This window comes from Aquarana catesbeiana, linkage group LG12 (assembly GCF_042186555.1).
Source record: "Aquarana catesbeiana isolate 2022-GZ linkage group LG12, ASM4218655v1, whole genome shotgun sequence".
NCBI lineage: Eukaryota > Metazoa > Chordata > Amphibia > Anura > Ranidae > Aquarana > Aquarana catesbeiana.
The window spans coordinates 85907928-85932667 of NC_133335.1; the positions used below are offsets into that span (position 1 = coordinate 85907928).

At 44.5% G+C, this 24740-nt stretch overlaps 1 protein-coding gene across 1 annotated transcript in view; it reads right to left on the reverse strand.

The window, feature by feature from the left end:
* Positions 1-11900: 11900 nt before the first annotated feature.
* The window catches only part of USH1G (USH1 protein network component sans), a 110428-nt gene continuing 97588 nt past the window's right edge, over positions 11901-24740 (reverse strand). The window contains exon 4 of the mRNA XM_073608161.1: positions 11901-12713. Within this exon, the coding sequence (XP_073464262.1) occupies positions 12710-12713 (4 nt within the window). The 3' untranslated portion in view covers positions 11901-12709. The remainder of the gene's footprint in view (positions 12714-24740) is intronic.

Sequence of the window (24740 nt, forward strand, 5' to 3'; positions counted from 1 at the left end):
TTGTTTCTAGGTCAGGACATATGACGGGTGCTCACTCACAGCTTCACAGGAACAGTGCTCTACGTGACTCAAAAGCCACGCATGTTCAGTGCACTCTTTTCACCTCTGCTGGGCTTCTGGGATCCCCTTCATGAGCTGTGAACTACCATAGTAACATAAAATGCAGGCCCAACCCCCTTTTTTGCTCCCTCCTGTTAAAGTGTCCAAGATGGTTGCCTCTTCTACCTACCCCTCACCCTGCCTTGTTCTACACCTTACTTATTTAGAGGTTTGGCTCTAGTACCATACACTTAAGCAGGGCAGGGAAGATGTCACTGACTAGCCACTGGATATACCCCCAACTCCAATAGTTTGTATGTGGTCACTGACCATGACTTCATTCCCTTCATCATTAACACTGCGGGGGGGGGGGGATGTTTGGGATTATTTGCAGCCCTAAGACAGAGGAGTTTAGCAGGAGTCAGAAAGAGAACAGTGGAGAAACATAAGGAAAAATGCAAGTAAATGAATAAGGTAGAGACCTTAAAATAATTGACAAATGTAATATATTTACCATGCTGTATATTAAAATGTTAAACAGTTAATATCATTAACATCAATGAAAACTGGAGGAATGTATTTCTTAGATCCAATTAGACTTTGTGTTTAATTTGTCCATTGCTAAAGAACAAGACTGAGATTTGGATTTGTGTAATAATATTTTTTTATTTTTTTATTTTATTTAATTGTAGCGGTACCCCGGTAGGGGATGCTAAGTGATGTGGCCCGCCGGTCAGTCTGCCCAGCCCGGAATTCACTTCCCAGTCACTTTTGAGACAATGAACTGTCCATATGATTGTTTTGTATTTTTATTGAGGGATTTGAACTTGGATAGGGATAAGAATATATGGGATGCCCAATAGAACAGCAATTGGTTGACTGTATGTCAATCAGTTGGGACAACTATACACACTTAGCTACTCCAGTCTCCCCAGCACATCTCTTGCTTGCAGACTGTTACTCTCACTCTCTCTCCTGCACAACACTTAAAGGGGTTGTAAAGGTAAAAATTTTTTCACCTTAATGCATTCTATGCATTAAGGTGAAAAAACTTTTGACAGTACCGCCGCCCCCAGCCCCCCCGTTTTACTTACCTGACGCCTCGAATCTTCGCTGCTCGTCCTCGTCATCTTCATTGCAGCTCAGCCTGGTCGCTGATTGGCTGCAGTGGATGGATTGAAAGCAGCGCAGCCATTGGCTCGCGCTGCTGTCAATCACATTCGATGACGCGGCGCGCCGGGGGGCGGGGCCGAGTGATACAGCGAGTGGCTATAGCCGCCGGCTGTATCACGGGAGCGCGCCCGCAAGCACTCACCACCATGCGAGGGAGCTCGCATTAAGGTGGTAAATGCTTGCGGGGAGGAGCTGAAACAGCCGCCGAGGGACCCCAGAAGACCAGGTTCGGGGCCACTCTGTGCAGAACGAGCTGCACAGTGAAGGTAAGTATAACATGTTTGTTATTTTAAAAAAAAAAAAAAAATACCTTTACAACCCCTTTAACTCCAGGCACAGCTAGCACATGGTCAGGCCCAACTCTAACTCAGTCAGGCCTAAGCAACTGCCTTTTGCAGGCAGGGACCGAGGGTCCCTTTGATTGTAGCAAAAAGAGAATAGGAAGTCTTTAGTGCTAGCTGTTCTAAGGTGGACTACTGCTCCCAGTAAGTCCTCTTCAGGCCCTGCCAGTCCTCCTGGCTACAGCTGCCCAACTTCACTGCCCATGACATTGAAATTCTCACTGGCTCTGCAGCCAGCTCTGACTGTTTCCTCTCAGTCCTCTCTGGCATGCCTCTCCAGTCCTCCTGATAGCATATGTCACTCACCGGTGGTTCCCTCCTGAAGACTTGCCCGGCAGTACTAGCTCCTGCTGTCCTCTCTGACTCCTCTCTGTGCCTCCTGTTCAAAGCCTCAACGATTTTCTGGAGGGCTCCGTCATGCACCCGAATCCCAGGCCCAAGGTCACCCCCCCACCCAGACTGGGAAGCACCCTCAAAGGCCCCAACAGCCTATTACTCCATCCTCAGTTCTTCCACCTGACAACTCCTCCCCAGCTGGGCTGACCCTAGGTATTTCAAGGAGGCCTGCCTCCTGCCAATCCTAGTTGGGGATTGGTCAGGGCTCCTTGAGACACCCCAGACAGCTTCACCTCTCCTCCCCGCCTCTCTTCTAGAATCCTCTAGAAGGAAAAGGGAGGTGACAGTGGAGAGATGCTGTCTGTGAGTCACAGCTGCTACTCTGAGCCACTCTCAGCCCACACAGATCAAACCAAACAGGCCTAGCTTCCAGCTAGGCACCTACCTAAGTAGAGGGTGCTACATAATGTAGTGAAAAATCACAGTGTTTCTCCTCTGCTAAAACCTTAGAGGGCAGCTGAGCTTTGTATGTCTACAAAAACATTTAGAGAAGCAAGAGTTTAAAAATGTTTTAATTAGGGATAGAGAAAGTAATAATGTTGTCATCATAGGTGTGCCAGGGCACACCCTAATCACCCCTGTGCAGCGTAGATTCCCCCATGCTGCCCGAGGCCCATGTCATTTACCGGATGCTTCCTTTTCTGAATGAGCACAGTGAGTGATTGGTACAGATCACTCACTGTGTTCATTCATAGCTGAAGTCTAGTAAACTGTGTTTACTAGGCTTCGGTTTGTAAATGAACAAAAAACTGCCCAGTACAGAGCATTTCCCCATTCATTCACTGTCCAGTGCAGCTGACACGGCAAAGTAAGGGGCTGGGGAATCTCTGTCCTCAGCCCCTTTTTCTGTCACAAAAGTGAGACATCAGGGGTCTGTTTAGACCCCTGATATTTCACCAAAGCCCCCAGCGAAACTCCTTACAGAATTCTAAATAATTGGTGACCTACTGACACCATCCACTGCCCTACTGACACTGTCCACATTTTAATATATTTTAAAATGTTGTTTACATTTATAAGTGTGTGTCTGTCTGTGTGTATGTATATGTATATATATATATATATATATATATATATATATATATATATATATATATATATATATATATATACATATATATATATACATATATATATAACACACACACACACACATGCATCTGTGTTTGGGCTTTAAGCTGCACACCCTAATGCAATAGTCTGCGCACACCAATGGTTGTCATAATATAAAATAGCCTTACGGTTATTATTGCTACTACAATTATAACTTTTATCCAAAGCATTGATCTCTAGAAGTCTTATTATGTTGGCAGTGTACCTGTTTCCTGCTCTTGATTTAGGCATGCGTTTTGTTAAGATGGCTGACACATACAGTGAGATTCACTAAAACTGGGGCACTCAGAATCTGGTGCAGCTGTGCATGGTAGCCAATCAGGCTATGCGGTTTCTATGCAGAGCTGCACCAGATTTTGCATGCTTCCGTTTTAGTAAATCTCCCACATATTGTTACAGTTGACATTGACAGATGCTCCAGAGTTACCTGGGGGCCCCATCAAAATTTTGATTTTGGGCCCCATGATTAGTGGTTCAGCCCTGCAGAAAACCCAGAATTATCAGCACTGCCCAAGTTTCTGCCATCCATCCTTGGCTCAGGTTCTCACCAGACCAGCAAAACAAGCCATGGGTTAGGGAGGACTCACAAACTATGGTAACTAAAAAAAAGTTTATTTCATCATGATAATTCATGTTAGAACAAACAAGACACATGTGACCATGTGGAAAAATATACTCATGTTACAGAAAACAATAGACCTGAATACATCACTTTCCAATTAGTCATGGTTTATTTACAGAATATGGCTATGTGAGCAAAATGTAATTCATAGTTATCACATCTGGTACTGGAAATACAGAATACAACGTTTGGTGACACTCGGACAATGCACAACACATATGACTTACAGACAGGTAGGTGACAGAGTAAACATATAATGTGACACAGTATTTTTAGTACATACCCCATGAATATACAATGGGGACGGAAAGTATTTAGACCCCCTTAAATTTTTCACTCTTTGTTACAGCCATTTGCTAAAATCAATTAAGTTCATTTTTTTCCTCATTAATGTACACAGAGCACCCCATATTGACAGAAAAACACAGAATTGTTGACATTTTTGCAGGTTTATTAAAAAAGAAAAACTGAAATATCACATGGTCCTAAGTATTCAGACCCTTTTCTGTAACACTCAGGTGCTGTCCATTTCTTCTGATCATCCTTGAGATGGTTCTACACCTTCATTTGAGTCCAGCTGTGTTTGATTATACTGGTTGGAATTGATTAGGAAAGCCACACACCTGTCTATATAAGACCTTACAGCTCACAGTGCATGTCAGAGCAAATGAGAATCATGAGATCAAAGGAACTGCCTGAAGAGCTCAGAGACAGAATTGTGGCAAGGCACAGATCTGGCCAAGGTTACAAAAACATTTCTGCAGCACTTAAGGTTCCTAAGAGCACAATGGCCTCCATAATCCTTAAATGGAAGACATTTGGGACGACCAGAACCCTTCCTAGAGCTGGCCGTCTGGCCAAACTGAGCTATCGTGGGGAGAAGAGCCTTGGTGAGAAAGGTAAAGAAGAACCCAAAGATCACTGTGGCTGAGCTCCATTGATGCAGTCGGGAGATGGGAGAAAGTTGTAAAAAGTCAACCATCACTGCAGCCCTCCACCAGTCGGGGCTTTATGGCAGAGTGGCCTGACGGAAGCCTCTCCTCTGTGCAAGACACATGAAAGCCTGCATGGAGTTTGCTAAAAAAACACCTGAAGGACTCCAAGATGGTGAGAAATAAGATTCTCTGGTCTGATGGGACCAAGATAGAACTTTTTGGCCTTAATTCTAAGCAGTATGTGTGGAGAAAACCAGGCACTGCTCATCACCTGTCCAATACAGTCCCAACAGTGAAGCATGGTGGTGGCAGCATCATGCTGTGGGGGTGTTTTTCAGCTGCAGGGACAGGACGACTGGTTGCAATCGAGGGAAAGATGAATGCGGCCAAGTACAGAGATATCCTGGACGAAAACCTTCTTCAGAGTGCTCAGGACCTCAGACTGGGCCGAAGGTTTACCTTCCAACAAGACAATGACCCTAAGCACACAGCTAAAATAACGAAGGAGTGGCTTCACAACAACTCCGTGACTGTTCTTGAATGGCCCAGCCAGGGCCCTGACTTAAACCCAATTGAGCATCTCTGGAGAGACCTAAAAATGGCTGTCCACCAACGTTTACCATCCAACCTGACAGAACTGGAAAGGATCTGCAAGGAGGGATGGCAGTGGATCCCCAAATCCAGGTGTGAAAAACTTGTTGCATCTTTCCCAAAAAGACTCATGGCTGTATTAGAGCAAAAGGGTGCTTCTACTAAATACTGAGCAAAGGGTCTGAATACTTAGGACCATGTGATATTTCAGTTTTTCTTTTTTAATAAATCTGCAAAAATGTCAACAATTCTGTGTTTTTCTGTCAATATGGGGTGCTGTGTGTACATTAATGAGGAAAAAAATGAACTTAAATGCTTTTAGCAAATGGCTGCAATATAACAAAGAGTGAAAAATTTAAGGGGGTCTGAATACTTTCTGTCCCCACTGTATATTACTCTTCTGAACAATACATTACAAGGCATCGCTGCACATTAAAGTATATGTAATGGTAAAACTTTTTTTTATTTTGGAAAGTACAGGAGAGAGTTAGTTCCCACTTTCTTTGTCCCAGCTGGGTAGAGTAACCTCTCTATCTGTCCTGGTGGCCAATTGCATGGAAAGCATGAACCAATGGAAAGAGCACCAACCAAATGACAAACGAGTCAAAAATAATTTATTGGTTTGCACTAAAAACGTCCAACATGTTTCTGACCCCAAAACGTGTGGAATGTTTTTTATAGTGCAAACCAATAGATTGATTTGGACTCTTATCATTGGGTCTGGTGCTCCTTCCATAGATACATGTTTTTTTTCTGGTAACGTGCTGGTTACTCACAGGAGGGTAGCCCTGTCTGTTGTGAGCCACAATCAAAGTCCCGGCACCTCTTAGATGCTTTTTTCATTGTGGTCCATCTTCACTGAAATAGACAGTAACAGGAAATCCAACATTTTAGAACTGTCACCTGGGCAAGTGGTAAAGGTATATTACTTAATGGGGGCAAATGCTGTGGTGACACCTGTCTAAGATATTGATCCCCCAACTATTTCTTTAATTTCCTGTTCTTTCTCCAGGACAGGAAGTGCAGAGGAGCCTCCCCAGTGGGACACAGACAGCAAAACATACCCTGGGGGGGGGGTTTAATCCTCTTCTACTTTATCGAAAACAACAAATGTCTTGGTTCTACATACACTTTAATGCACTGATGTTACATTTTATGGTCATGGGAGTTCTACACATCACCATATGTAAATATATACAAAGAGTATATATACAATACACATCTACCATTTACACAAAGTCATCAGCATATTGACATAGCACCTTAAATACATAGAAAACTCAGGTTGAATGGACATATGGCGCCAGGGTAATAATGAATCTCCCTTAAAGTGGATGAGATAAGTGTCAATATGGGGTTTCATGTCACTGTTGTAATGGAGAAAGTCACATATTACCATTATGACAAAACACAAACAACATCCAATGTATTCACAACTTGCATAGGGTCCAAACTGCAGTTCACAGACCATCATAAAGAGATGCATAGATCTGTTTAATCCAGCACTAGAAGAGGTTATTATTGTCAACCTTTAGAGTGGATATTATTTTGGTTAAACCACATGGTGAAGGTATTAAAAATAACAAGACAAAAAGGGGAATATAATGGGTGGCACATCATGGGAGTATAGAAATTGAGCCTAGACAGTTATAATCAGCTCAAATGTTTTTAAATCCTGAATGGCAAAGAAGGGTTACAACTATCAGGTTTGCAGGGAGTCTGCATGTTCTCTCTGTGCTTGTGTGTTTTTTCTTCCATATTCCAATGCTGATGGTTGATTGGCTTCTTTCTAACTTGGCCCTATTATGTGTGTGTGGGGGTCCAAATATACAACTGCAACCTGCAATCTCTCAAGCGGCTGATGCAGCTCTGGTACTTGTTTCAACATGGAGCCCTAGAATAAGTAAGGTTTGAAGTGCACAGAACAATGCAATGTGGTCATGGTGATAAATGGTGGATTTCAACAGAAAATCCCTGGCTGGTATCTACAGCACATAAGGAGAGGGCTGTGAGTGTGCTAAACATAGTAACCCATATTTCTTCAACTACCCTTTAGAACATTTACCTCCATCTAATGAGCACCGGGTTCTTCTGCTCTACTGGTGCCCTATTGTAGGACAATCCCACGCTCTTAACCTCATGATGTCACTGGTCAAACTTTTCACACATTCAATTGAAGATTGTAACAAGGCTATACCTAGATTTTTAAAAATCTGAAAGCAGTTGAGCCTTAAAGCTTAACTAAGCTATGCTTTACAGCCAAGGAAGCCTCTAAAGAGGTGATACCTTTCTGTTTACAGTCTATTGAACACACAATCAACGATCGGCTGAACAAAAATCTAACCATGTATGGCCAGTCTAAATGTGTGGGAATAATATGAGAAGAGCCAACCGAAGAAGAAAAAGTTATCCTTCGAAAAGTTGAGTGGAAAAGATGAAGAGGACCAGTAATAAGATGGTTGAATAAAGTCATAGAAGGTTTGATGTTGAGGGATACAATTAATGGAGAAGGAACCTGAGAGAGGAAAAGAATAATCCCAGGAAAGCCAAGGAGATAATCAGAAGACATTTAAGTCTTTCCTGATTGCCTGTCAAGGGTCAGATGGAGAGGGGGAACTGTGGGACTTCTGTGGGGTCTTTCCGGAATGGTCAGTGGACATAGAAAGTTGTCCCATCCTCCCTCACTCTTTTATAACAGCAAAAAATAAGTTCTGATAGCAGGATGACTGTCATGGCAACTTGGCAGGCTAAGATGATCTATGTAAGGGTAGAGTGGTAACAATAGGGGTCCATCTGGTGATATGGGGTTTCTGCTTTCGGGTGTCTATTATTTTATTGGAGTTCAGTCCATTAATTAAAAATGCTACATTTTTGGAACTGTCCTCAGTCTAGTTCAATGTGGCTGGGGGCAACTGTGGAGCTTATTTAAACCTTTAGCCTATGGGACACCCAAGCAACCCCTTCTGGCAACATTTGCCAATATTATAAAAGATGGAAACAACCCTAAGTGCCGCATACCAGCAGGACCCGATACTCACTATAGTAGAAGTATCCTCAACCCAACTCTGTCCAGGCCACCCCAATGCGTTTCGCCCTGCCCATAAGACTTAGTCATGGTGGTCCATGACCAGAGCCTGTGGGAGGGTAGAAACATGTTGAGACATGGCCTGGACAGAGTCGGTCTGAGGCTACTTCTACTATAGTGACTGTTGGGTCCTGCTGGTGTGCGGCACTCAGGGTTGTTTCCTTCTTGTATACTGTATGCCTTTAAGTCAAGACGGGCTCTACCCAGCCTGCACCCTTAGCATAAGTCACTGAACTAGGACCCACAGGAACCTCAAGGAGCACGCAGGTGTTTTTTTCAATCCCTGCCAATAATTGGAATGTTGTATGGCAATTTTGTATGGTTAGTTTTGTTGCTATATTTGGAGTTGGTTGTTTAATAAAGAGCTGCTGCAGCCAATTTACATCCATGATGCACAGTGTGAGTTTAGTTTTTGGGTCACAAGGGGGAAGGGCAAATTAACAAAAACATAAGTCCACACAAATTACATGGGCTTCTTGTTCCAAACAAAGGGAAGTGAGGGGGAAAAGGAAAGATTTTGAAGTTCACAGAGGATGTTACAATGAGGCAGAAAAACACAGTAAGAAAAAAAGATTACAGGGCCGTTAAGTAGTGGATGTGTATGGATTATTTTTGGAGAATAAGGATATTGTTAAGTGTCACTTTAAAGTGGATGTAAACCCGAAAAAAAAAAAAATTTTTATATCATACTGTAGAGCAGTGTTTCTCAACTCCAGTCCTCAAGGCGCCCCAACAGGTCATGTTTTTAGGATTTCCCCCAGATGAAACGGCTGTGGTAATTACTAAGGAAGTGAAACTGATAAAATCACCTGTGCAAAATAATGGAAATCCTGAAAACATGACCTGTTGGGGCGCCTTGAGGACTGGAGTTGAGAAACATTGCTGTAGAGTATAAGATTTCCTATCATTTGAGCCCAGTCTTGCCATACAACGTTAATCCATCTCTGAGCAATCCTCTTTTATTTTTCAGTGAGATAATTCTTCACAAACTGAGAAAAACTTTGTCAAATACTCACCCTTGCTGTGAGTGACAGCCTAAGACACAGGCAGTATTTTTTAATTCCCTCCCCCACTCGCTCTGCAAGGATTGGCTGTTCCACACCTCAGCATGATTTGGCATGCTGAAGTCATGTGGTTACTTTCCTGTCTTTTCACTGGATGCTAGAGATCATAGCAGAAGTTCAGTGTTAGAAATACACAGGGGAGTGTAGAGGTGGGCGGGGAGTCTACTGACATCACGACTCCAGCCACCGAGCTCCAGACAACAGACCCACCCACAGAATATGCAGTTTTTCTGGTCTAATAACAGACAGAGGGGAGACATTTGACAGGTAAGGATGCATGCAGGAGGCAGTAGTTTAGAAAGGATGAAAGTGGGTTTACATCCACTTTAATGCACATTTTTACCAGCAATTTTGCAATAAATGCTAAGGCATTAGTTCGGCTTTAACAGTGATAACTATTGTGATAATAAGCAGGGCAGATGGTTGCTCCAGGTAATGTAGAGTAGTAGTAGCTCACCAAAACAATCTACAGTAGCAGATCTGACAGCATAAAGAGCAGATTGAAGATTCCTAAACTGATCCTTCCATGTGAAATCATTGGCAATCTCCCTGATGACTGCCAATGGGATTCTAGGTGTGCTAAGTCACTAACATTTCTTGAAGTCCTTCCATTGATGGCACAGAATTTCCACAGAAACACTTTAGAAGATGTATGAATGGACCAAGACTGTCCTGGATGGGAAGTCCTTCAACCACCTGATAACCACAGTAATTCTGGGTCCCAGAAAATGAAGATGTGGTTCCCATCATAACTCACTGTCTCTAATGTGCCATCAATGAGTATGAAGAGAGCCTATGGGTGAACACCAATGGAATAAAACCCCAAACAGCCCATCTATCAGGGGGGTTATCAGACCTTGTTTAGCAGACACACAACACTGTAATCCCACGCATCTGCAAACGTACCTGTTTTTGCACATGCAAACCACATGTTGCCGCACCAGCAGCATGGAAAGTTGTAAACTCCAAGTGCTGGGGTAAGAATTTTACCAAATAGTTACTGGGGATAGTTTATTTTATTGTGCTCAGTGTGTTAAACCAAAAACACTGAGGTGTATTGCTACTTTTAATGGAGTCATTCATAACGTCACAAGACAACCTCAGTTACAGTGATACTTATTTGTATTTTCCAGATTGAAATGCATTTATTGTATCCATAGACATTTGTCTCCTGCCCCTCCACCTGAGATTTTGGCAGGATGGGATGACTCTTAGGTAGGCTGTGATGCTCATAGATCTGCAGGAACTTCAAAGATAAAAGTGTTTTGGTTAGGTATGAAATATACCTATGACTTCATGTTCTCCTCTGCTCTCTGTATAGGTATACAGTAGGTGCCTCTGGTCAGTGCAGCTCACACTCATTCGAGTCATGAAAAGAAGAACTAAAGTCGGCCATAGTTGGATCGAAATCTGTCTGGTTCAATAGTGACAGGCTAAATTTTGATCCATCTATGGTCATTCCCATTCATCTAATGACTGACTTCTCACAAACAGAAATGTTGGAAATTATTGTTCAATCAGCACTGCGGCCAATCAGCTGGAATTCTGATCAGTGTATTCTGTGGAGAAGTCTCCGCTGTCAGAATACATTAGCACAGTGGGGAGTATTTTCCCATCCACCGGTTTAGGGCTGGTTCACACCAGAAACGTACAGAAATGTAGTGTGTGCTCCCCTGCAGTGCGATTTTCATTTGAATGGACTGAAATCGCACAAAAAGTACTGTATACACTTCTTTTGAAAAATGTGCTGCATCAAATCGCATTGGTACTGAGGGCCATGCGATCTTGTGCGCCCAAAACACACTACGTGTGCGATCTGTGTTTGGTGTGGTGTTAAAAATGTATTGGCGCCTGCAGCAGATCGCAAAGGCAGTGCATTTCCCGCACAGCATTCTGATGTGAACTGGCCCTTACGGTATCTGAATCATTCTTTACTATCCTTATACATCAATTTCTGATGGATGTGCCTTCCAGTGACACCATATTGGCCATGTCTATAGATGAGGCTGTGTGACAGAGAATGATGGTGCAGTGCAGATATAAAAAAGACCACAATACAATCATATATAACACAGGAAAATAATACATTATACAGAAATGAGAGGATTTTGTGCAAATCCTATAGGATTTATGGAAATCAAATCTATATGTTTGCTTTAAATAATATTTTTACTTATTTTATAATAACTGCTATGAAAATTCTATATTCCAATGGTTGGAGGTTGTTTTTTAGGGCTTTTTCACATAAAGGCAGAGTCCTGTACAGTAACTGTGTAAATGTCCTGGAGTGGCAGATGTTCTGTACAGCCTGATAAAAATCAATGACAGGCTGACAGACACAGCAGCTGTACAGATCTTCCCACACATACAGAGAAGTATACATGGCCTAGGACAGTGATGGCGAAACTTGGCACCCCAGATGTTTTGGAACTACATTTCCCATGATGCTCAACTACACTGCAGAGTGCATGAGCATCATGGGAAATGTAGTTTGAAAACATCTGGGGTGCCAAGGTTTGCCACCACTGGTCTAGGACATAGACAGGCTGGGGGAAGTCATAGTGCCTGAGACAAACTTTGTCTCAAATGGAGCACAACCAATCAGCTTTTACTTTTATAATTCCTAAGCTGTGAAGAATGGTTGATTGGTTGCTGTAGGCAAAGTTACCAGTTGAGAAGGAACTTGTCCCTGTAAGGATGTAAACATTCAGGTGTGTGAGAAGATCTGGCTGCGACTACATGTAGCATCTGTCACTCCTACGTGCATAACCACGCTCTGTACGGGCTCCTGCTCCAGTGTGAATGGGCCCTTAAAGCTGACTCTTCATGACCACTATTGGCCTGGGGCAAGGCAAACTCATAAGCAAAGAACTGGGCAGCACAGTGGCTAGCACTCCTACCTTCCTGAATTAGGATGGTCCAAAGACATGCTGGTAGGTTAATTGTCCCCCAGTATGTGAATGTGAAATAGAGACCTTAGATTGTAAGCTCCTTGAGGGCGGCACAATGGATAGGGAGAAAACAGCCGCCCCTACCCCGCTATTTAATGCTCTTCTAATCTAACACCTCTTGTGTTTTCACAGCAGATCTGGAACTGATTCTGTTAATTATTTCTACAAATAATACAAAAAAGCAAACAGAAGGGTTTCAGGATGGATTTCCTTCCTTGTGAAGAGATGGTACATCTGGGGAGAGGTAGAGGTTCTTGGCACCTGAATGACTCATGAGTTGTGAAGAGTTCCGGGTCTCCTCTAGTGGCACATCTTTGGCCCAGGGCAGTCACTGTCTTGGTAAAAGCCCGTTGAGTTTCTGGCACTGTAATTCAGTCCTTGCTCACTCACTTCAAGCCACTATCTGTAATAAAAAGAGGAAAATGTGTATTTTTATCACCTGGGATACAAAGCACACTCTACACCATGGTCAGGATCTAGTGATTCTAGTGATAATGTACATGGAAGGGCCATACTATTCACAACTATCATAGGCATGCACACAGGATGTGCCAGGTGTGCCTGGGCACACCCTAATTGCCCTGTGCAATGCAGATTCTCCCTCCTGGCAGCTGATGCTACTGAGAAAGGGATCAGGGTATCTCTGTTCTCAGTCCCTTTCTCTGCTATTTCACCAAAGCCCCTCAATGGGGCTCCTAACAAATTGTAAAAAAAATAATAAACCAAAATAATATAATAAAAAAATAATAAGAAAATAAAATTGTACAAACAAAATAACATAATAAAAAATAAAAAAAACTACTGACACCAATCTTATCCGTACTGACACCGTCCTCTGCGCTGCTGGCACCATCCACTGCTCTACTGATACCCTCTGTGACAGACCTAGCCAGAACAGAGGCTGTTGGAGAGGACTGTATGCAAGCCTGTTGCCTTTTGATTATGGGCCCTGGATTTTCAATGGAACACTAGTCTTTGTGAGGTGAATGAGAGATCCAGGCTGAACTGTACTAATCGGACTCAGTCGTGTATATATGTATATATTGTATGGGGACTCCTTACTGTAGATTTGTGTCCCTGAAGAGAGAGGGGGGATTCCTCCAGCAGCCCCCTGCTGATAAGACTGATTCATTCTGTTGGGACACATCCTGTGAGGAGATGCTGGTGTCATCAACCTGTGTTTATGTTAATTGAGAGAGCTGATCACCATCACTGGCTAGGAGACGAATGGTCTAGGCTGAGGAGGGGGTAGATTGTTGTTTGTATTGTTAATTGTAATTAGCTCCAGCTATTGTGTTTATATTACTGTGTGAAGCTCGGTGCCCACAAGTCTGTCATCTGGTCTGGGTACATTTTGTAGTAAATTAGCTCATGTTAATTAGGTTAGCTTTGAGTCATCCCTGCTGTATAAATGTCTGTGAGATCTCAAATAAAAAGTTAGTTCTGATGTACTCCAAGACTGGTGTTGTCTAGTTCTTGGGGTTCCTATAGCCAGATCCATTGGGCTCGTGTTCCAGAACTTAGGAAGCGGTATACTGACGGAAGCACTCAAGCGGAGTGTGGGAAGTTCCGTGACATTGGTGGTAAGCAGCGGGAAAGCTTCCTGCACTCTGGGAAATTTAAACCTCCACCTGGATCCAAGATCAGGATAGCAGACTTCAGTCACCCCAGCGGAGATATGGACCTGGCATCAGAATTCCCGGGGCTGCTGCGAATCATCCTTTCAACATACACCAGGACTGTGTCTGAGGATGAATACCTGGAGCTTAGGCAGCAAATTCGGGTGGAGCTCTGGATTGCAGCCCTCCGTCTCGCTGGTATAAAACAGGGCAAGTGCTTTCCAACCCAAGAGCAACGGGCCAGTGACCAACGGGCATTGCGGATGGCATTCCTGGGAGAGCAGCCCCATGAGCAATGGGTGACTGAGTTGGACAGGTTGGTCCAGCAGGAGATAGAGCTGGACAATCGTTATCAGGCTCTGCAATGGCACGCAGAGGAGGGATATTTAGGGGAGACGACAGAATGCTCTCCAAAGGGATATGACTTTGGCGGCCCTGGATTGCTGTGGGAGAACCTTACAGATCTTTTTATGTTTGGCGATGAAGGGGAACCTGACCTTGAGGACCTGAGAGAATATAGAGAGTCTATGCTCGGTCTTGCAGGGGTCTCAGAGCTCAAACCTGATCTGGACCATTTGCTAAGGAAGGAACAGCATCTGGAAAGGGCATACAGGAAACTGCTAGAACAAGTTCAGCAGCATGCCAGAGAATCGGCAGTGGAAAATCCGGAGATTGCCGTCCCCAAACCTGAAGTTCTGACAACAGGGCAGAGCTCTGCTAACCTCTGCCCAGAAATGATAGCATCTTCTGGGTTCCATGGACAGGAGATGGTGAACCTCTATCCCCAGACATCAGTTGCAGAGACATGGGATTTGATAGACTTTTCTGCTGAGGAAAAACAACCCGATGAGCCTCCAGCAGAAGAGCTGCTATCAGGGCCAAAGTTCACTGTGTTCTGCCCAGCACCAACAGTGGCTTCGGCCTTCTTGAGAGAAGAGGTAGTCGGCCTTTCTCCCACAACACTGACAGGGACATGTGATTTTCTGCCAGCAGCATCTATGGAGTTAAAACAAACTTCTCCAGCTGAAGATCTGGTAACTGAACAGAGGGTCCAAGACCTCTGTCCCACACTATTACCAATTCCAGAGACTGGGGATTTAATAGACGTTTCTGTAGAGGAGGAACCACCTGGCAAACCCCCAGCAGAAGTGCTGGCAACCGGACAGAGGGTCCAAGACCTCTGCCCCACACCTGCAGCAATTGTGGAGGCCCAAGGTGAGGAGGTGGCAGTCTATCGCGAGCTGCAGATCAGGATCCAAGGAGAGAATGCAGTCATCACCTCACAACTGCAGCTTGATCTGGTGTCGGTTGATGGGGCTTCAGTCCCCACCTGTATACCCCAGGGATGTTGGGCAGTCGGCCCAGATCCCCAACAGCAGGATGGAGTGAGCCCAGTCCCCCTGTCTTCTCTCCAGCAGCAGAAAGGATTCCAGGGAGAAGGGCCAGTCCGGGCCTCTCCCCAGCGGCAGATATGTTCTCTGAGAGAGGCAGAGGATGGCTGGGTGAGTAATACTCTGTTTGGAACAATTTATTTGGGGTACTGTGTGGGTACAGGCAGTAGAGGACTGGAACTATGGACTAACTTCGGAGTCAACCCGTCTGGGGTCTCCTCCTGTGTTAGTCTCCTGCCGAAAGGGGAGAAATGTGACAGACCTAGCCAGAACAGAGGCTGTTGGAGAGGACTGTATGCAAGCCTGTTGCCTTTTGATTATGGGCCCTGGATTTTCAATGGAACAATACTCTTTGTGAGGTGAATGAGAAATCCAGGCTGAACTGTACTAATCGGACTCAGTCGTGTATATATGTATATATTGTATGGGGACTCCTTACTGTAGATTTGTGTCCCTGAGGAGAGAGGGGGGATTCCTCCAGCAGCCCCCTGCTGATAAGACTGATTCATTCTGTTGGGACACATCCTGTGAGGAGATGCTGGTGTCATCAACCTGTGTTTATGTTAATTGAGAGAGCTGATCACATTAGCCACCAGCACTGGCTAGGAGACGAATGGTCTAGGCTGAGGAGGGGGTAGATTGTTGTTTGTATTGTTAATTGTAATTAGCTCCAGCTATTGTGTTTATATTACTGTGTGAAGCTCGGTGCCCACAAGTCTGTCATCTGGTCTGGGTACATTTTGTAGTAAATTAGCTCATGTTAATTAGGTTAGCTTTGAGTCATCCCTGCTGTATAAATGTCTGTGAGATCTCAAATAAAAAGTTAGTTCTGATGTACTCCAAGACTGGTGTTGTCTTGTTCTTGGGGTTCCTATAGCCAGATCCATTGGGCTCGTGTTCCAGAACTTAGGAAGCGGTATACTGACGGAAGCACTCAAGCGGAGTGTGGGACGTTTCGTGACACCCTCCATTGCTCTACTGCACATGTGTGTTTGAACTTTGCAGTGCACACCCTAATGCAATAGGCTGTGCACACCTATGACAACTATGTGTTTGTGGTAATAGAGATGCTACAGCAAAGCATGGCAATGCACTATACATGCTTTAGAGCCATTTACCCCAACACACTAACACAACTAACATGCCTTGTGGTGCATTGTTTTCCAGAAATAGGGTGTGTGTCCAATTTTCAGTCCATTTGTTGACAGTCCTTTCATATGAAGGAGCCATCCTAATGCACCACAAGGCCCAGTTAGGTGTGAACCTGTAAGCAGATTCAACCAGACATGAACAAATCATGACCTTCTTGGCCTGCCCTTTTGTTCACCTTGTCTGTGTGAATCCCGCTGCCAGGGGGGTGCAATAGCATACAGTTTTAGCACATATCTCATCACATACCGTCTTTGCCCAACGGGCACCCTGCAGAGCCGGGGTTTTTCTTGGAATAGGCCATGGAGACGCCAGTCCATTGCTTTTCCAATGCTTTACTTAACTTAACTGCTTTCTGCCCAGCCTATAGCAGAACGATGGGCAAGCAGGAGCTTTCTGGTTGCAGGTGGACCTCAAATGACGTCCTCCTAGTATGTGCTTCCCGCATACTCTAGCAGCCATGTTGCGGCTCAATCTGTCACCTGCTGTGTCCACTTGACCCTGCGGATGACAGATCATTGTACCGAGCCGACCCCAGTATCATGTGTTCACGGTGACCACTCACATCGATCACATGACAGTTGTACACAATGAATGGCTTTCATAGCCGTTCATTGTGTACTATTGGGGTGATCTCTGTGATTGGCCACAGTGATCACATGGTACAGACAGGGCCAATCACATCACATCTGTACCATGTGATGTCTGTGACCAATCATGGCTATCACAATAGTATACCCTGTGAATGAATGGATGCCATTCATAAAAATTATTGTTTATAACAGTGGTCACCACTATTATAAGCAATCATAGTATAAAAAATCACCTCCCCAGTGTAGTACAGTGTCACCATGGTAACACTGCATGGCTCTGGTCACAATATGTAAAAAAACGAGAAAAAAAATGTAAAAAAAAAAAAAAATGTTTTAAAAATAGAAATATATTTGTTTTTTACATACTGTCACCAGTCAGTATCCCTGATCACTGCCACACGAGTCATTTGATGATGTTGTACTGCTCTGGTGACAGTATGTAAAAATAATTGTGAAAAAAAAAATATTTAGATTCTTTATTTTCCCTAAAATTGTGACAACAAAATTACAACTTCAACAAAATCACCATGAATCTCCCCCTAAATACCTTGGACTGTCTACTTTCCAAAAAGGGGTCATTCAGGGTTATTTGTACTCTTTTGGCATTTTAGGGCCTCCACAAATGAGATGGGCAGTCAGTACATCAAGATTGTTCAGTTTTCAAATATACTGCATTTACTATAGTAGTTTAACATTCACGCAGACTAAATAATATACACCGATTTGGATAATTTTTGACCAAAGAAATGTAGCAGAATACATTTTGGCCAAAATTTATAAAAAAAAATTATTTATTTATTTTTTAACTTTCTATAACAGAAACTAAGGAAATAGTTTATAAATCAATCAAATATTGATCCCGCGATACAGCAATAGAAAAAAAGTGCAAAAAGTGCCCAATAAATACAGTTAATAAATGGTGTACGATTGATTAATTAGTGAACTGGTACATCGATCCAGGGGCATTGATAAAATAAATAAAAGTCAATGTGGTGATTATCTCCTACTCAGGCATTTTTCTAATTAATGTCCAAAATGCTCCTTCAAAATAGGTTTAAACAAACCGAAAAGGAAAGGGGATCTGATCCCCTGATGAAGTCACGTGATGATGTAACGCGTAGGGAGTGGCCGGAGGTTGAGTAAATACCGGAAGTGACGTGAGAACGGCGTTCAAACGCCACTCGATCTGATTTTTAAGCTTACTATAGTTTTTATTGATGTAAGAGTCCAGCTTGTCTATATAATTAAGCATTTTACATTTTGAACATACTACACCATTGGAGTTCTCTTTTTCTCCCAACCCTTCCCTACTCCCCCCCCCCGGGAGTATGAGAACATTACGAGGATGTGGATTTGAAGCTTCCATTCAAGTTTAACATTAAAAAAAAAAAAACGCTTGCTGTGAGGTACCCATTTGGGAATTCCCCTAAATTTTGCTGCATTGCCGGACCTATGGTCTAGGAACTGCAGTATGTCAGCTACGCCTCTTGGCCGTAGTTTCCCTGGTTGCTGAGCTTCTAAGGTCCCCTCAGTGGTGCTTAGACAGATATTTTTGGGGCTACCCTGGATGTCAATACTTCCAATGGGCGTCTTCTGCCGGACCGCTTGCTGTTCTCCACGGGGGGGGGGGGGGGGGGAGGGGGGGGGGGTGCAAGCTCCGTTGCTGCAGAGTGTTTCCGTGTCGGGAACAGTTTAAGGCCCTGACCTGCCTTGTGTGGGTACAGAAGGTCAGGATGGAGTCCATTAGAATGGCGGTAGTACCCCTTCATCATAAGGACCTTCTGATTTCTATCGACATCACGAATGCTTGTTTACGCATATCGTTATGTGCCCGACTCCAGCACTTCCTCCATTTTGCTGTGGGTGCGGCGCATGATCAGCGCATAGTCTGGCCACCACTCCTCGGGTATTCGCGAGGTGTTGGGCCCGGATCGGCGCGGTTGCATCTGTGGGGGTTTGCGGTCCTGGCTGCCTGGACGATCTTCTTCTGCCACTCCTCGGCTACCCCAAGGGGCAATTTAGTTTCTATACAGGCCTTGACTGATTTCAGTAGGCATCTATACTATCTGAAGTCTGCTTGGGCCCTTCCAGAACATCGGATTATCTAAGCCTGAGCGTGTTTTCTTCTCTTGGACAAACTCCAGAAGTTGCATGCTGCATTTTTTTTTTTTTCTGTCCGGCAGGTAGGCCTTCTGCAGACCTGCGTGTGGGTGTTGGGTCTGAGAGTTTCTACTTTTTTGAAACGATTCCATTTGCACAGTTCTATACAAGCTCCCTTCCGGGAGATCCTGGCATGAGACAAATGCCCGAAGTCTCGGGACAATCAGTTTCGGCTGAGTTAGGGAACCAGGGTTCCCTGGTCTGGTGGCTTGCTCTCCGGTTCTTCGGCGGGATAAATCCTTTTTCCCCTTGTATTAAACAGGGTGACCACCAATGCCAGTCGGTCCGGGTAGGATGTCCTGGGACTGAGCTCCGCTCAGGGTCATTGTACGCTGGTGGAATCCGGACTACCAGGTAATATCCTGGAACTTCGAGCGATCCGGCTATGTCTTGATCATGAACAGATCGACTTCAAGGGCTCCCCATACGGTTCTAGTCGGATAAGGCAACCACGATGGCTTATGGCCTTCGCCAGGGCGGGTCAAATAGGCTGTGGCAGCCCTGGCTGTTGCCAGTATTCCCCGGTCGGCAGAATGTTTCGTCCGGCCCTTTTCGGGTGTATGCATTCCAGGAGTGCAATGCTGACAGGCGGATACCTCAGGTGGCGAAGGATGGACCACGGATGGGACCTTCACCGGGCCGTGTTTCTTCGGGTTTATTCACGCTGGGACACTCAAGAGGTAGTTCTCTTGGTGTCCTGGTTCAACTGGACGATACCAAGGTTTTTGGTAAGGTCACGGGTTGCTCTGGCAGCTCTGGTGGCCCATGGGGCCAGTGACGTTTCCCTATGCCTTTCCTCCTCTCCAGCTTCTGTTGTGGCTTTTATGCAGGATCACAGCTGCGGGGGTTCTGGTCATTCTATTATCTCCGGATGGGTCCAGTCAGTCTGGGCACGCAGACCGGGTGCGCCTGGTCACCGGCGTTCCTTGTCGACTGCCTCTCAGGAAGTATCTATGGTCCCAGGGCAGTTCTTCCATCCTGCCTTAGAGTCACTGGTTTTAACGACCTGGCTGTGTTGAGCCAGGTGCGGCAGTTCTGACACTGTTGATGGCTAGGGAGTCCATCTTTTAGGAGGTTTTAACCAACGGGTGTGGAGAGCGCATTTATCCTGGTGTGAATCACTGGGCATTCATCCTTGTTCTTTCTAGGTGGCTCCAATTCTGACACCCATTTATGGGGGGTTTAGCAGGAATGCGCCTCAAGTACCATCGATGGCCAGATGTCAGCCAGGGTGGTCGTTTTCAGCATCCCCTGGTCTCGCGCTCCCTGGTGCGTACCTTTATTCAAGGGGTTAGATGTCTGTTTCCACCGGTGCGTTTTTTTTCTACCGTCGTGGGATCTGAACTTGGTGTTTTTGGTTCTCCAGGAGCCGCTCTCTCTCTCCCTCTCTCAAAATATCGGGAGATTCCACTGCTTACTCTGTCTCGGAAGGTGGCCTCTTAGTGTCTTTCACCCGCTGCTCACAGGGTGTCGAAAAGGGTGAAAAAAGAAAATGACTCCTGCGCACAAGTGGTCAACCTGATAAATGGAAAAAAGTCACAGGCCTTGCTGCCCTCAAGGATGGGGAATCCTAGCAAACAAAGACATAAAAAGAGAGAGGGGCGCACCGGCCATGTGCATTATCTTTTGTAAAACATTTATTGAATAAAATAATAAAAGAAATTACTCACAAGCAGTAGTACAATCAGGTGCCATAAAACTCGAGCAGCAACAAGCAGCAAGTAGTTATAGTGATGAGCGAAGCTTTCCAAAGGTCTTAGAGGAACATACAGGCATCACTACTAGCTAACGCGTTTCGAAGGGCACGTCCCTTCTTCATCAGAGCTCAGCAGTGAACCCTCCTTCAGTGGTCCCTGTATATATAGTGTATGTGCCAAAAAAGCACAGCCAATGGAGTATGGAGAGCACATGGGGCCCCTCCCCCCCTCCAGTGGATCCCTCCCTCATAGGCTTCTCACTTGTGCAAGTGGATAGATGATAATAAGTTGATATAATAAAATGATATAGATGAATATATAATATATAATAAAATAATAAGAATGATGATATCAAATATGGATATGAATAATGTTAATAAAAATATAAAATCTAAATGAGTATCACTGTGGTTGAGTACTACCAAAAAGCCACAGCCAAGGCTAACCGTAGGTGTACATAACACACAGTGACAAGGGCAAGATGTGATAGATCACAGAGAGATGCAGAGTGGCACAGGCTAAGGAAAAATTTGTTAGTAGGGGGAGGAGCCATATACTTAGCAGGCTAGCGTATGTGAATGGACACTGTACCTTCAGTGTCCGGTCCTGCTCTCTGTGTGAGCCGCTCTGCATATACGAGTGGCTCGCCGATCGTTTCCGCATGTTGTACCTGTGCTGGAACGTACGCCAGTGCGTTTGCGTTCCAGACAGGAGGAAGAGGCGGTGCGCGTCATTTCCTCTGCGCCTGCTGTCGCCTCCCAGTGACGTGAGCGGCATTAGAACACTCGGCGTCATGTTACTGGAGGCAGACCATCGAAGAGACATGGCCGGCACAGGCGCAGAATCTACCTGACGCCGGCCCGATCATGGGTCTGCCCCGCTGACCGCGGCTGCTCCAGCCACAATGCCAGAATCGCGGCACCCAAGTAGTAGACCTATTCTAAAAGTAGCACATGAAGTAAAAGGGGCCACCGCACCACAAGAAATATTATGTATATTTCATTCTCCTGTATGGTGCTGAATGTGCACCTGAGGGGAAGTAGGACCAAGTGTATAAATAATAGATTATGTATACACAATTATATTGTAATAATATATGTCATATGGCATTGAGACCATTGTCAATGGTACACATATATATATACACATATAATCGCACATGTATACATACACACATAACATAAACTTATGCATATTTGTGTACAAAGAAGTCTAACATTAGTGTAAGATGCGCATCCCGAATGCCAATCTGCACATCACGTGAATGCCCATATCACTGACATCTCATGAACCAACCTAGGGTGTATGAGGAGATTGTGTAAATGAACGGATAACCTAGGCCAAAAAAAAAAAAAAATATAAAAAATTAAAAAAAAAAAAAAATAAAAATAAAATTTTTTTTTAAATATAATACACAGGGATGATACTGAAGGAGTGGACACCTGTAGCACAAACAGTAACTAGCATAATGACTGCTTAGTGATATTATGCAAATAAAATTCATCGTGTACCCCACAAAAAAGAACCAAGTGGTCCCTTCCTCGTTACTGTGTGCAGCATATGTGAAGTGACAAGCTTGTCACTAGCCAAAGAATACCTATATCATATGAATGCTAAACATATAGCTGATGGTAACACAATAATAATGTTATTAAAATTATAATTGGAATTAATGGAATGCACTAATTGAAATACACTGATTATAGATCACTCGAGGATGTGAAAATATAATACACCAATTAAAAACCTAATAAATTGCAACGAACAAAGTCGACCTGATAACAGAAGCAAAAGGGGAAAGAAAGGGTGTGTGTGTGTGGAAAAAGTGGCAATGCCACATGAGAGCACTAAGGATGGGCACTGCAGAGTCACGTGATTTTATGGGGTCATACTCCCGAGGGTGAAGATCCAATAGGCTTCGCGTTTGCAGAGCCTTTGGTGTCTTCTGCCCCTATCGAGGCCGCCTCCAATAGACTCGATCCCGAATACTTTCATGCCTGATGGATCACCATGATGGACTTCCTGAAAATGTCGAGGGACCGGATATTTGACCCGTGTATTCGTGATGTCGCATTTGTGTTCGCCAATACGTACTCTCATGGGATGGGAGGTGCGGCCCACATAGAGGCGTCCGCATGGGCAAAGAATGCCGTAGACCACATAGTCCGTCCCACAGTTGATGAACTGCTTCAGATGGTGGACCCTACCGTCATTGCCAGTAACTGTCTTTTTTCTGTGCCACATGTATTGACAAGTGCCACAGTTCCTGACACTACATTTGTAACTACCTTTTTGGTCAAAGATGGTTGACCATGCGTTTATGGACCTATTTAGGGGTTCCCTCACCATACTGGGGGCTATAAGACCTCTCAGGTCTCGTGGTTTTCTATACACTATATTTGGTCCGTCAGAGAGGTACTCACTTAACACTGGATCGCGCTTCAAAATACTCCAGTTTTTCCGTAGAACGCTTTGTATTTCAAAGGCTTTGTTTGTATATTGTGTGGAAAACCGGGTTTGTATGGTGTCCTGGTTGATGGTGGGAATGGACGATGGATCATATATCGGAGTTTCATCATACAAGAGGGCATATTTATTGAAGGCAGTCTCAATAAGGGTGGGATCATATCCCTTGTCCAAAAACTTGTTACGAAGGACCTTGCTCTGTTCCAGGTAGTCACTTTTTTTGGTGCAAGTACGCTTCAGACGGCAGAACTGTCCAAACGGGACATTTCTGATCCATCTAGGGTGGTGATTGCTATCAGCATGCAAGAAGGAGTTGCCACCGCTGGGTTTAAAATGTGTTCTAGAAAGAATATTACCATCAAGGTCACTCCTAAGTTCAAGATCCAAAAAGACAAGACTCTCACTACTGATGACATGACATGAGTGAAACTAATCCCAAAGGGGTTCTCTCTGCAGTGGTCAAGGAAGAGATGCAATTCCTGGTCAGTCCCATCCCAGGTGATAAGAATGTCGTCAATATATCTGGCGTAGAGGACCAGGTTCGCCCCATACGGGTTATTGTTCCAAATAGACTGTTCTTCCCAGTATCCCATGAAAATGTTGGCATAGCTTGGGGCGAACCTGGCCCCCATAGCCGTGCCCTTCTTCTGCAGATAGTGTTCTCCAAGAAAAGAAAAGTGGTTGTGTGTGAGGGAGTATTCAACACAGTCAAGTACAAATTTAGCCTGCACTGAATTGAGTGCGCCCCCTTTAGACAGATAATGATTGGCCGCCCTTAGGCCATAAATATGGTCAATTGATGTATAGAGCGAGGCTACATCTAGGGAAAGCCATTTGTACCTAGGCTGCCAAACATAATGGGACAGTATTTCCAGCATGTGGCTCGAGTCCCTGACAATAGATGGAAGGCTGGTCACTATTCCCTGCAAAAAGTAATCAATATAACAGCCCACATTGCTTGTGATACTATCAATACCTGCAATAATAGGCCTACCCGGAGGATTAACCTCACTCTTATGCACCTTCGGTATATGATAAAAATGTGGGGTTAAAGCATGTCTGTTGTAGAGAAAGTGGTATTCGCTTTTAGTGAGGACCCCATCCAGTAGGGCTTTATCTAGGAGTAGTTTCAAATCTTTTGTGTATTCTATAATGGGATCTCTGTTGAGTCTGACATAGGTATCTGTGTCCCCCAGTAGTCTCATTGCTTCGGCAATGTAGTCCTCTCTATTTTGGATGACCAAACTACCTCCCTTATCGGCTTTCCGAATGATGACGTCCTGATTCTGCTTGAGACTATTGACGAATAGCCTATGAGGGAGGGATCCACTGGAGGGGGGGAGGGGCCCCATGTG